Below are 14638 nucleotides of genomic sequence, written 5' to 3' on the forward strand. Positions count from 1 at the left end.
GCCAAGTCCCTGAACTCAGGACTGGAAGGGTACTGAAGGCTTGTGGTTATTTAGCTCCTTAAAGGCAGCCTTCCCCTTTGTAATAAGGATGCAGCTAAGAAATCAACACTGCCATCCTGCAGCAATATGCCTCAGAAAGTGTAATCTAGGACATTCAGAGGTTATCTAACTCACACAGCAGGAATGGCTTTTCTCTTATTACTACCATGTTGCTGAAATTACATAGCCATCCTCTCCATGTTTCCACCATCTGGTCCAAAAACCATGATTCAAGGTACTTTCTTAATTTACAACAACAGGGTTCATTTAAGTCTACAGAACCATATAAAAGGGTCACCACTTCCTAAGGAACACTTCTCAGCCTGAACTTAAAAGAACTACCCCAGCCTCACGCACAGACAACCGCTACAGTTAACTTTAAAAGACAAAACAAATAAGCTCTTAAAAGTATATAAGGTCTGGTCTCTCCTGCTCCATTTTTTGGTGTAAAAGCTTAAATGGCTTTATAAGTCAGTTTTTTGGTTTCTAATCACTGAGTAGCTGGTCAACAGGCAAAGACTCGGGTTTGAACCTGCTTTTCTAAATCACTACAGCCCTAGGTAGGAGCTGGGTCAAGTAAACATGGCCACTGCAGCTGCACATATGGAGTCATCCTCAGGAAAGGCCTAAATTCCAAAACAATATATTTTTTTAAATTTCACTCAAAATCCAGGTGGACTTTGTAGGCTCGGCAGGTCACTAAGTCAGCTTATAAGCAACATGTAGCAACATCTTCACCATTAGTCTAGTTAGTTCCTCATATCCTTCTGGGCTTCTGTTAGTTTCTGGATGAGATAACGCTTGTCACGACTTTCCTAAAACAAAAGAAATAGGTTCAAGAGTACATTCAATATAGTTGGAAACAAATATCATTATTTCAATCTAATAAATTACTCATGAGACATGAGGCTGAGGATACTAAACATTGGGCGATTGTAATAGTCTCCAGACTCATCTGTCTCTTTCACTCTTGACCCCTCCACAGCCCCTTCTTCACAGAGTGGCCAATAACCTTTTCAAAATGTACATCAGATTTCTACTTCACACGCTCCAATGGCTTCCTGTCACTCTCAGAATGACACCCAAACTTCTGACCAGAGCCATCTGGCTATGTCGGGACCCTGGCTGCAATTCCAGCATCATCTTGCCCCTCCAGCCACACCACCCTCCCTCGCAGCCCCCAGGAGTGCGTGGCTCCTTCCCTCACTGTACTTTGCCTATTATTCTCATCCCCAAGCCTCCCATAATCAGCTCCTTCTCATCATTCAAGTCTTAACCGCAATGTCAGCCACCTCCTCAACAGATCTTCAGTGGCCACCACCTATCAGCAGCAAATGGCCCACTTGTGTCTCTACCTTGTTTGTATTATCTTCACAGTAGTTATTGTTATCAGAATTTATCTTTTTTTTTAACTTATCTATCCTGTCTCCCTTTTTCACCACTGTATCCCCACACAATATGACACACAGATAGTGCTTATTTTGGGTTAGCCAAAAAGTTCATTTAATTTTTTCCACATGATGGCTCTACTAGTGTTTACTTGTCTTTAACTTCATTCAAAACAATTTTTTTGATTGTATTGTGACAGCTGTCACATCAGTATGCATTTAAAAAAACACCAGAATTGGTGAATTCTTATGTAGCCATTTTAATATTGAAGATAGAAGAATATATGTAACATTTTTTAATGCAACACGCTTTACTATTTCAAGAAAGGTAAAAATGCAACTGGAACACAAACAAAACATTTGTTCAGTGTATGGAGAAGGTGTTGTGACTGATCAAATGTGTCAAAAGTGGTTTCCGAAGTTTATTGACATTTTGGCCAAATAATTCTTTGCTGTGGGTCTGTCTTATGCATTGGAGGATGTTTAGTAGCACCCCTGGCCTCTATCCACAAGAAGCCAATAGCAGAAGATATCCGACATACTCAAAATATCCAAATCAATAAAATTATTGGTGAAAGTGAAAAATGTGTCTTTTATTTTATGGGAAAACCTAGTGGACTTTTTGGCCAACCCAATATATGTTGAAGGAATTAATTAGTCACTGAATGAATGAAGTTGGAGGAGGCCTGGCCTGAAAGCATAGGTGGCGGAGGGGCCATAGCATCCCTGGGGAAAGTGTCATTTACCGTTAGGTGTCCTGGGTAAACGTCCCCAGCCACAACCCTCTAGACCTGCATACTTCCTTACCAGGGATAGCTGCTCTCGGAGCTGGGCGACCACTCGCTTGTGCGCTCCGGCCAGGGCAATGAAATAAAACATGACGAGGCTGCAACACAAGGTGCAGTGGTCACTAGGGAGTTTGTACCACTTGAAGGCCACAAGAACAACAACCCAACAGCTTTCACCTGTAGCAGTTCTACTGGTTAGAAAAAGAAAACCCACACCTCTCTCAAGCAGAGGGCATCAGGAAGAGATAAAGCGATGAATGATCACTGTGGAATCTCTCTGGCCTCATTTTTTCATCTGTAAAATGGGGGAAATACAGTAAAACCCAGTGGTATCAAGCCTGGGATAATACAATTTTTAATAAAAAGCAATTGGTCATTGGCTCCTGTTTTCTGTGCAGCCCTAAATCTCAAATGGAGAGTGACTGAAGATATTATTTTTGATGAGGGGAGCAAGTGGAGTGGAGGAGAACAGCAGGCAAGCTCATTGCATGAAGGAGAGGTGGTTCCTGTGCAGCCTCCCCAGACAGGGCTGGGGAAAAGAGGACCACTGGAATCACTGATATCAACGCTATTCTTCTGGAAGTCCTCATGGCCAAGGACAAGAATGGTCCCCAAGGATGATGAAGCCAGATCAGGTAACCAGCACCAGATGGTGCCAGCCAAACTACAGCTGGGGTGAATTCAGCTGGAGTAGCTGAATTCCAGGGTCCTTGGAATTCCAGGTTGGTTGACTGCACAGTTCTCCGAGGTCATTTTATCTCATCAAAGGGATCCTGCCCTTAACAAATGTATTTTTTTACCCACTTCTTGCATTATGGTGGTGTTTCACTGTAACATTGTCTATCTACATCATAGGGTAATTGTGGTGATTTCATGAGTTAATACATGTAAGCTACAGTCAACTCCAGTTATTTGTGGCAGTTATATTCTATAGAGTCTCCAGGGACACTGAATTCGTGGATTTTGAACCAATGTCCTTAGGGGAAATACAGGCTTAGTTTCCTATAAGCGGTCACAACATGTTTGTCAACTGATCAATAAGTTGTCTTATGTTTCTTGTTTTTTGAGAAAAGTTATCAACACATAATCTTGTTTCTGTTTAAAGACACCTTATTTAATATTCATTAACATTGAACTTAACATCCAACAGCACTGTAACTCATGACTGAATGAAGCTCATCTAATGTGCATATCTTCTCTGTAAATACATCACAGCCTTCTTGCACTTAGGAACACCAGACAGTATTTCAGCACTACATCTGGGGCCATTTCAAACAGTTAAGTCACCAACTAAAAGCATAAAATACAAGAACCATGACACCAAATAGACTGCAAAAAAAGGACTCTTGCTTATGGCATGAGAACTGAAACAAGACAGCGGTATAGTCACGGCCTTGTTCAACCTCAGTCTGAATACTTGTGGCCCCTCTAAATTCACATGTTCGAATGCTAATACCCTATGTGACAGTGTTAGAAGGAGGGGTCTTTGGGAGGTGATTATGTCATGAGGGTGGAGCCTTGGTATCTGGATTAGTGCCCTGATAAAAGGGACTCTAGAGGGCTCCTGGTCCCCTTCTGTCTTGCGAGGACACAATAAGAAGTTTGTAAGCTGCAGGAGGGGCATGCAGTCATCTGGCACCCTGATCTTGGACTTCCAGGCTCCAGAACTGTGAGAAATAAGTTTCTGTTGTTTATAAACCACCTAGTCCATGACATTGGAGAGAGAGGAAAGGAAAGAGAGAGAGAAACATCGATAGGTTAACTCTCGCATGCACCCTGACCTGGATCAAACCTGCAACCTAGGTATGTGCCCTGACCAGGAATTGAACCCACAGCCTTTCGGTGAACAGGATGACACTCCAACCAACTGAACCACTGGGCCAGGGGCAATCAGTTTATTTTTCAAAAAGCAAGTGATTTTTTGAATAATCAGTAATAATAATAGGTAACATTTTTGGGGTTTTTATAAGTCAGGCATTGAGCTAAGTGCCTTGTATGTGGGATCTTACTGAATTGGCTCAATGATCCTCTGAAAGAATTGCTATTATTATGGCCATTTTAGAGATGAAAAATGAGGCTCGGAGAGGCTCAGTAACACCTAAAGTGTAGCAGGTAAGCTCCCATTTCCCAGTGGAGAGAAGCCCACGGGCTTCAGTAGGGAATACTCACAGAGGTCCAGGTGGTTCTCACTCACCAGATGATGATGAAGAAAGGTACTGCAAAGGCCTCCGACGTGATGCCGTGGACCAGGGACTGCAGAGAGCTGGGGAAGGTGCCCACTGTCTTGGGAACCACCTCCCAGCTGGTGTTGAAGTTGGTGAATGGCCCACAAGCTTTTGAGGAAGGGATGCTGCCAGGATACACAGGACAAGGAGCTCAGGTGAGATGTGCTTCAAGACTGAGCATTCCTCCTCTACATGCCCAGAAGGCTTTGTTAACAGTAACCTGTGAGAAACTGCCTGACCTCGTGGCCTTCTGGAATATTATGGTCATAAACACTTACCCTGAAATTTCATCAAATCTCTAGACGTGACTTCCAATTTACAGGAATTTCAGACTGAACAAAGTTAAATGACACCATGAGAAAATAACTGGACAAATCCAGAATGGGGGGATTCTATTTTCCAGTCTCTTATTTAGAAATGAGGAAACTGGCCTGGACTCTTCAAAACATCAAAGATTAAAAGAGACTAAAAACACATAACCAAGAGCAATGGGTAAAACTTGAAAGATTTTCATTTTAAAATAAAGCTATGAAAGACTATTTGGGGACAATTGAAGAAATTTGAAAATGGCAGGAATATGATGTTAGCATTAATTTTCTTAGGTATGACAGTGTTACTGTGTCCTTACTTTTAGGAGCTGCATGCTCAGATATTTAGGGATGAATGTCATGATGCCTACAACTCAGTTTCAAAGGGTTAATCAAATGTAGCAAAATGGGACAGTTGAAGGGTATTTGAGTTTTCACTGTGGCTATTTCTCCAACTCTTCCATAGATTTGAAATTTTTCAAAGTACAAAGTAGAGAAAAAATAAAATTATGATGGAAAAAATTAACTTGAGCCCTACAAAGAATTGCCTACATTCATATTACAAAGATCTATGTAGAAGGTTTCCCACTGAAACCCTATTTTTACAGATAAAAATAAATTCCTGAAAACAATCTAAGTGTTGTTTAAAGAAATGGGTGAACAATTTATGATTCGTTCATACAACAGAATACTAAAGATCCACTGAGACAGAGACACACATAGAAATGGCTGTCTCCTCGAGAGAAACTAAGTACATAGTTGGGAAATAGGATTGGAAAATGAATTTCCACAATATATTCTTTTATACTTTATGGATTTTGTGTCATGTGAATATATTTATTATATTTTAAAAATCAAAGCTAAAAGATATTTCAAAAGAATAAGAGTTTTACATGCATTAGCATGGATAATGGCACAATATAAAATAAAGAAAAAAAATAAGCCCAAACAGGATTATATAGTTATTCAATATGTATTTTTAAAAATAAGTACATTGTTCATAATGAATTTCCAGCAGTATTCATAAAATGCTAACAGTGGTTACCTTTGCAGAGAGTGGGACTAAGAAGTGAAGATAAAGAGTATTTTTTTCTCTTTAATTTACACTCTTCTGTACTATTTGAATTTTTATATATAATATATAGTACTATAAAAATATATAGTCAAGTTAGTTAAAAAATAAAATGTGAGAAACAGATTCAAAATTTAAGGATTTTAATTTAAAGATAAAGAAGAGAAATTCCATGGCAGTGTAAGTCATCAGACTACAGTCCACGAGCCAAATCTGGCCCACCTCCTGTTTTTTATAAATAAAGTTTTATTGGAACACAGACATGTTCACTAGTTTATATATTGTCTACAGCTGCTTATAGACACCATACGGCCCACAAAGCCTAAATTATTTCTCTCTTTCCCTTTACAGAAAAGGTTTGCTGGCCTCTGGTATAAGTGATAATACGCCTAGGGAGTGGCACCACTGGGGATTGAAACCCCAACTTCGGACCCTTAGCCCTGAGCACTTCTGCTCTTTCCGAATTCCACACCAGACCCTACATTTCTATGCCGTATATTAAGTGTCTTTATATCCCTAGCTAGCGCACTGCTTGGCTCAGAGAAGGTGCTAAATAAATGTTCACTAAGGGCAAACCCTTAATGAAAGTTGTCAGGAACATGGGTGACTTCCTGCTTCTTTATTTTTTTCCCTATACTCCCAAGTTTTCTACAATGACTGTGTATTATCTTCATAATCAGAAACAATCCATAATGGGACTAGAAGAGAAGTCTCAGGAAAAGGGAGCTGGATGGGACAGACCCAACTGGCACTCTTAAAAATAATGGCCACCCAGCAAGCCCAAGCTCTGAAAGTTGACCGTGACATTCCAGCAACCAGAGGGAGCTTCCCAAACAGGGTGGGCCTGGCTAACTTAGGGGCAACTTACTGACCGGACAACCAAGGGTAGTGCACTGTGAGGAAAACCCGTAGAAAATGCACTGGACCCTTTAACATAAAAGAGGCCCATGTCAGGAAGCACTGAAATGTTCTAGAAAACAAAGTGGTACTTACTGTGCCACGCTGATTGTCAATGGTATTATTGCCAAACACAGGCCAATTAACAACACCAACAAGAAGAAGAAATTAGAATTGGATGCTCTGAACTGCCTTGGGGAGGGTCTGCAGGTATAAAGAAGACTGATCTAAGGGGAGAGAAAGAAAGGAAAAGTTAAGAGTACAGCTTCCTTGAGGATAAATGAGCACAGCACATTGAAGCATTATAGTAGGAATGTAAATTGGTCTAAGCTTTCTAGAGGCAGTTAGCAAATAGATCAAAGTGAAAAATATTTAATCCAGACCCCAACATTGGGCCAAAATACATGTATGCAGATGTTGACTGCTACTGGTGTCAATAACAGGGAATAACTGAACTGGAGGCAACAAAAATAGCTATGGAGAAGCAGATCTTAAAGGTTAAATCACACCACCCATACAATAGAAAACCATGTAGCCCCTAGAAAAGACAAGAAAGCAAGATTTACATCTTATGTAGCGCTGTGAAATGAAAGACATCAGCATTCTGTCCTGTATGATCTCATTTAAGTTTTTTTAAAAAGTATTCTTTAGAGTACATACAGGTGGCACAGAGACATTAGAAAAAAATGCTCAACATCACTCATCATCAGAGAGATGCAAATTAAAACCACAATGATATATCACCTCACACCTACCGGAATGGCTACCATCAATAAATCAACAAACAATAAGTGCCGGTGAGGATGTGGAGAAAAGGGAACCCTGGTGCACTGTTGGTGGGAATGCAGACTGGTGCAGCCACTGTGGAAAACAGTTTGGAATTTCCTCAAAAAGCTAAAAATGGAACTGCCTTTTGACCCAGAGATTCCACTTCTGGGAATATATTCTAAGAATCCCAAAACACCAATTCAAAAGAATATATATATCCCTATGTTCATAGCAGTGTTATTTACAGTAGCTAAGTTCTGGAAACAGTCTAAGTGCCCATCAGTAGAGGAATGGATAAAACAGCTGTGGTAGAATTACACAATGGAATACTATGCAGCAGTAAAAAAGGGGAACTTTTACCTTTTGGGACAGCATGGATGGACCTGGAGATTATTATGCTAAATGAAATAAGCCAGTCAGAAAAAGACAAATAAATACCATATGATCTCACTTATATGTGGAATCTAATGAACAAAATAAACTAAAGAACAAAAGAGAAACAGAGGCATAGAATCATGGAACAGACTGACAGCTGTCGAAAGGGAGGAGTGAGGGGGAACTGTATGAAAGGTGAAGGGATTAGCCAAAGAACATGCATGCATGACCCAGGGACTCGGACAACGGTGTGGGGATGGCCTGGGGATGGGGGCTGGGTAGAGGCGGGCAAAGATGGGAAAAGTGGAGACAAGTGTAATATTATAACAATAAAATATAATATTTAAAAAGTATTCTTTATAGGGGTTTAAATATATGTTAAATGAATCCACAATAATCTATAAGAGTAAGAGATATTTTACTTGAAGTTTTATAAGCATATTTATTTTTCCTATATTTAAGAATAAATATTTCCATTGAGGGAAAAGCGACTTGAAGGAAATTTCAAGTGGGGAGGGGGAGAGAGGTATAGTAATAGGCATAATATTTCTCCTTAATATTTTTAAATGCTATATTACTGGGAGTAGACATCAAGCTCTTCTGACTTTAGTAGTAGCCAGAACATCTTGTGAGCAGAGGGCACTGAGGACTAAGGACATTTGGTGTCCTGTCTGGGGCAGCCGGTCAGTCAGGACTGGAATGGGTGTCAGAACTTGGCCCGGGGCCCAGCACCCAGCCCATTATTCCCACACTATTTTTACTGTGCTGCACACTGGGAAACCACTGGCCAACCAATATTTTCTGGAAAGGGAAAAAGTTCCCACGAGCTTTTTCTTCTCCATTTCTCCTTTGGTGCCTTCAGCCAATTGACGTTTCCAAATAAAGCATCAGGACATTCTTCAAAGGCCAAAACATCCAGGATGAAAGTTTGGTCCAATGCAAGGCCCTGCTTATCAGGTTAAGTGGCTCTTGAACGAGATAAACCTGGATTCAAATCCCAGGAGTCACGTATAAGCTATGTGACCTTGGACCCATTATTTAACCTCTCTGAACTTCACATTCCTCAGCGTTCAGCAGAGTGGGGGCACATGGTATTATTATCATTTGCTATTATTATTGTCATTATTATTAATACTATTATTATTTCCATTTCTGAATCCTCGGGCCTTAGCATAAGAGATAATCAATAAAGTTGGGCTTGTTAGCAGAGGGTACCTCTGGAAGAAGGAATGAGAGTTATTGTATACACATCTGTATTGTTTAAATGTTTAATATTAAGGATATACTGCCTCTTATAATAAAGAAAAAAGAAATTTGGTTAATAAGCCCAGATGCATTAGTCATCTGCAGGGCCACTTCACCCACTGAGCCCTTAGTTCAGACACAATGCCTGGGGCCTGGGAGCTGTTCAAGGACCTACACAGACAATTGAAACTTGGAAATAAATGCACTGGCTCCAAAATCCAAACAAAAAATTACAAAATTTAAATTAATAAACATTTGTTAAACATTACCAAAATGTACCACTGTCAACTGATCGATCAACTGCAACTCGACTCAACAGTTACATATAAAAACGACATTTAAATCACGGGAGCAAAACAATGCTTACCAAAACTCAAAATTATAAAGATGAGAAAATCTTTTTTCCAGAATAAAACTATATATCAGATAAGGGGTGTAATTTTGATATACCTGACAGAATGCGGGTGAGCTCCAAACATGCACGCTGAACACCGTACAAGGTCAAGAGTGGTGCAGGGCATCAGCCCACCATCCCCGCCTCTCCTTACCTCTTTCACATAAAAGATGATGATGAATTTCAAGGTTGCAATGGCAGGGAGAAGGGGTGAGAAAAAGGCTCCGATCCAGCAAATGGTTTGCCCATAAACGATTCCCAGAACATTATCAGGAATGGCAAATTCCTGCTGCCCCCAGCACTGTATCAGCTTCCAAGAGGAACAGTAGGTCACCAGGAGCCTGGAAACAAATGGGACAATTTCTCACTTGGACCACCAGTGTCTGCCAAGGCCACAGAACCATGTCCACAAAATCAAGGCTCTTACCACACAGATCTCTCATGGAAACTGGTTAGTCACAAGTCTGGAAGATTCAAAAGATAGTGAATTCTGAAATCCTTAAGACTAGGGTCTGAGTCTCAGATCTACAACTGACCAGCCAAATAAATTTAGATGGGGTTTATTTTTCTCACCTGGAATATGGGGGGATTATAACACAATTTAGTTCACCGGGTTGAGGTGACAATAAACAACATGCACTTTATGTGTGCTCTGGCTTGCCACTCAGGCCCATGAAGTCATGTACATCCACACAGGAAATGGTTTAGGAGGACCCACCACCCAGCATGCTGGAATCCCACAAGCTTCCTACAGACTCCCTAGGACCAAGGGCCTGAGATAAACACACACTATTCTTCACTATAGCATCTTCATGTATTAGCAAAAATACTGGAAGCAACCTAAACGCTCATAAATAGGGGCTGGCTCAACAAATTATAAGCCACGGATACAGTGGAATATTATACAGTCCTTAAATGAGGAAATTCAAGTGTCCTCCCATCGAAAGTTCATGATATTTTGTTTGTATGGGAGATAAAAAGCAAGCTGCAGACCAATATAGATGCACCGTGATCCCATTTAAGGAGCAGAAATGCACACTGCTAGTAAGATTGTCTGTCTATCTACATATGTATTCATGCAAATGAGTGCTTCTGTTTTTAAGGACTGGGGGATCTTTCCAAAGTACCAATCATGGCCATCTCTGGGGCCTGGGGTGGGATTGAGGAGTAAAGGGGAAAGGTAACAAACAAGAACTCTCACTATTCACTAGACGTCTGTATTTATTTACATTCTAAATATTTTAAAATTTTCACTATGCATTTATTCATGTCATATTTATATAATTTTTAAAGGGAAGTTTCTTTTTTAATGTTTATTTTTAAGGGCACACTGGACTTCTGACATGCTTACAGAACGTGTACATCTGGGTAAAAAAGTCATTAAGTGAACAGTGTTTCACTTAAGGCTCAAGGAAATGCTGAGAATAATTTTTAAAATGACAGCATAGTAATAATAATGATAAGAGTGACAGTTAATGTTTTGCTGAGTTTTGAAGCATGGAGTGTTCTTTGTACTTTGTTCTTTGTACTTTGTTCTTTGTATTTGCGTTTTCTCATTTAATCCTCACAATGGTGCTGTGATGTGGGTACTGTTACTGTCCCCATTTCACAGGTGGAAAAGTAAACACAGACCTTAAATTAGCTGTCCAAGATCACGTGACTATCAAGCGGTAGTGCTGCAGCTTGACCCCAGATCAGGAAATGTGGTATCCACTGAGGCCTGTGCTAATGGCAGGAAGTCATCTCCATGGAAACCTCATGGAAAGCAGTACCATTTCCACTCCTCACACTTCCTTTTGGGGGCACCTATGGGGTTGATGGCCTGGAGCTGTTTGAAGGTCACCAGATGGTTGTCAGTGGTTCCCAGGACTGTGGAATCAGCCAGAGCTTTTTGGAGAGCAGCTGTGAGAGGATCCTCCAGTTGGGGCAGGGGTGGGAGGAGTAGGGGAGGAAAGGGGGGGTACCCCTCGAACTTACTTTCTAGGAAAATCCACAAAGAGTGTCACAGCCAAGATAATGATGAGGTCAAATATCATCAGCTTGTACATTTCCTGCCCAACTTGGGTCTCCCAGCACTGAAACCAAAGACACGGAGAGGCAATGAGACCCAACTCAGGGCAGAGAAAGCCGGGTTCTCAGGCTCCCCGCAGTGTCCATCCAGTGTCCTGATCCTGCTGCCTCCGGAGGCCATCAGCCAATGCTCCTCTGAGCTCCAGCACAAATTTTCGTTTTCAAGCTTTTACAAGTGTCTGGCATGCCAGACTCTGCTACACAGTAAGAAAGCAGATCAACTGAGATATAAACTCATGGCTTCAAGGCTGTTCTCTCCACCTTGAGCCCATTACTCCAAAATGACCCGCTCAACAGGATGCTCCCATTCCCCCAGCCTCACCGGGTAGAGTTTCTGGTTGTAGCCACAGAGGTCACACGAGTAGTTATCACAGGATGTAATCTTGGAACCGAGGGTGAACACCAGCACACAGATGGTGGCCAGCCGCATGAAGACACACCTGCAGGAAGACAGGGAGGAGCGAGGAAGAGGAGAGGAGGCCCTGCGGCAGGCTGGGCCCTTGGAACTAAGGCTGGGGGCAGAGAAGCTGCCTTTCTTAAAAGCGAACTCACAAATGGGTAGAGTTTCTGTTTGGGATGATGAGCACGTTCTGGAAATGGGCGGTGGTGATGGTGGCTCAACATTGGGAACATACTTAATGCCACTGAGTTAGTTGTACAGTTAAAAACAGCAAATTTTTGCCTTTATGGTACCTCATTCTCTTAAATGGCAGGAAAGAAAAAAAGATAAGAAAGCTGGGAATTCCAGGATCTATATTATAACTACTTTACAGAACATTACAGAACATTACATTTTACAGAACATTACATTTCTGAAAAGAATTGAATCTTATAAGTATCAGTTTTGAGAGATGTCCGATATATTGAGAAGTGAACAAAGCACACTGCAGAGTCTCATACAGACAGGAATCTATTTTTAAAAGAAAACGTGTGGGTGTTGGCATGAGCCGCATGAACCGTGCAGATAAGTGCTGCCTGGGGAAGTTGGATCCAAGACAGGAGGGCCGAGAGTGCTATTTTTTTTAAAGAGATGCTTTTGCCCTGGCTGGTGTAGCTCAGTGGATTGAGTCCCCCCCGCCTGCAAACCACAGGGTTGCCAGTTCAATTCCCAGTCAGGGTACATGCGGGGGGTGGGGGGGTGGGGGGGTGGGGGGGGTGGGGGGTGGGGGGTGGGGGGGGTGGGGGGGTGGGGGGTGGGGGGGTGGCAGGTGCCCAGTAGGGGGCATGTGAGAGGTAACCACATATTACATTGATGTTTCTTTCCCTCTTTTTCTCCCTCCCTTCCTCTCTCTCTAAAAATAAATAAAATCTTTTTTAAAAAAATAAAATAAAAAATGATGTAATCTCAGGCACTTGAGAAGCAGCAAAAATGCTCATTTCACACAGTCCCTGCCTGGTGTTCTTTAACTCATTTGTGTTAACTCCCTGCATCCTGCTTTATACCTGTCATTTTTTGAAATGGAACTGAATATTTATATAAAATGAGAAACGATATTACAACTTATAAACGTCTATTGTAGCACACACTGTGGGTGACCTGGCCACATTTTCTCAGCGCTCACTGTTCCAACAAGTGACTCAGGTTCCTCCTGCAAGGACTTGTCACTCTCCACCCAAGGCCCACGCATGCAGGTAGTGAGGGGTGGAAGTGTGGGGAATTAATGTCTCTGGGAGCCACTCGCCCTTAGGCAGTAGAGGCAAAATATGTGATCTCATGGGAAAGAGCTAAGGCATCTGTCCCACAAACTCCCAGAGTTACCCAGTACCACTGAGCCCGAGTTGTCAGCAGAAGCAGCTTGCCCAATAACGTACCCCTTATCAGCTGCCTTTCCTTCTCTCTTGCTTCCTCACTTCCCTTGTCATTTTTAACATCTTCAAAGGAACACCTCCTCCTAAGTCCCTACCCTTCACCCTCAGATGTCGATGTGCTAATACATGAACCAAAAATATAATACTAATGATTACGCTCTTAAATCAAAGAGATTACACGGCCTGTGCAAACTCTGATTCATTCATGTTGAATGTTGATTCTTTCTGAATGTTGAAGAAGATTCTTGGCTTAGCAGGGAAATGCGTCACAAGTGATTAGCAATGTCTACAATAGGCAAGACAGTGTGCAAGCAGTGATCTGCTTGGCATGTCTAGACATTACCTAAGGATTGTCAGCCGGATCTCAAAGCCTGGGGAATAATCCTCATAGTGGATAATTTTGGCAAAGATCACTGGGGTGATAAAATTGGCCAGTGTGATCACAATAGAAGGCAGGTACAATATCAAGAGGTTCTCTCCAAAAACCATCTTGTCAATTTCCTATGAAGACAACAAAACTGGTCAGAAGTATAATAAGGAAAATTGCATCACAAGTAAGTTCATCTTAAAAGAACTCAACTACACATATTAGGCTGTATACTTTCAACTTACACAGTGCTATATGTTAATTATATTTCAATAAAACTGGAAAAAACCCTCAACTATACATGTTTATTAGCAAACAAACAAAACAGAACATACATGTCATTTCCAAGGACCTTAAACATAAACCGGCTCTTTCCCTGGGTGTTCAAATGGAGGAAACATGATCTAGCACCATACTAGAAGAAAAATGAGCTCTACTGGATTTACTTAGGTGAGGTATAAAAAAAATCCATGTTTCTGTGTCACTGGGCAATGTATTTTTCAAGGCTGTAATAATGACTTAGAATAGCCATTCTCTCTTTCTTTAATAACAGACATGCATATGGCTATCCAGGATAAAGCTAAATTTCCCAGCCTCCTTTGTAACTAGGTACAGCCATCTGACTAAAGTCTCGCCAAACAGATGTAAGTAGAACTTTTAAGTGCAACTTCCAGGTGGTGACCTTGAAGGGAAGGGGTGTGTGCTCCCCCTCTCCTTTGCATTGGCTATATGGTGAGCTTTCAAGTACCATAGAGAAGAGGGCCACACCCTAAGCATGGCAGAGCCACAGAATGGAAGAAATCTGGGCCCCTGATGATTGACTTCATGAAGCAGAGCCACTAGACCAACTTGAGTTTTTAAAACCACTGCTATTTTAGGTAAATTGAGGCCCC

The 14638-nt window shown here is 41.5% G+C and overlaps 1 protein-coding gene across 1 annotated transcript in view; it reads right to left on the reverse strand.

Annotated features, from left to right (window-relative positions):
- Positions 1-788: 788 nt before the first annotated feature.
- Positions 789-14638, reverse strand: part of TMC7 (transmembrane channel like 7) — a 52714-nt gene continuing 38864 nt past the window's right edge. The window contains exons 9-16 of the mRNA XM_054589245.1: positions 13722-13879; positions 11892-12009; positions 11477-11574; positions 9654-9840; positions 6814-6944; positions 4410-4565; positions 2235-2313; positions 789-854 (exon numbers count right to left, since the gene is read on the reverse strand). Coding sequence (XP_054445220.1) covers positions 789-854; positions 2235-2313; positions 4410-4565; positions 6814-6944; positions 9654-9840; positions 11477-11574; positions 11892-12009; positions 13722-13879 — 993 coding nt within the window. The remainder of the gene's footprint in view (positions 855-2234; positions 2314-4409; positions 4566-6813; positions 6945-9653; positions 9841-11476; positions 11575-11891; positions 12010-13721; positions 13880-14638) is intronic.

This window comes from Pteronotus mesoamericanus, unplaced genomic scaffold, assembly GCF_021234165.1.
Source record: "Pteronotus mesoamericanus isolate MK-2021 breed Mesoamerican mustached bat unplaced genomic scaffold, CSHL_Meso_final scaffold_167, whole genome shotgun sequence".
In the NCBI taxonomy this organism is placed as follows: Eukaryota; Metazoa; Chordata; class Mammalia; order Chiroptera; family Mormoopidae; genus Pteronotus; species Pteronotus mesoamericanus.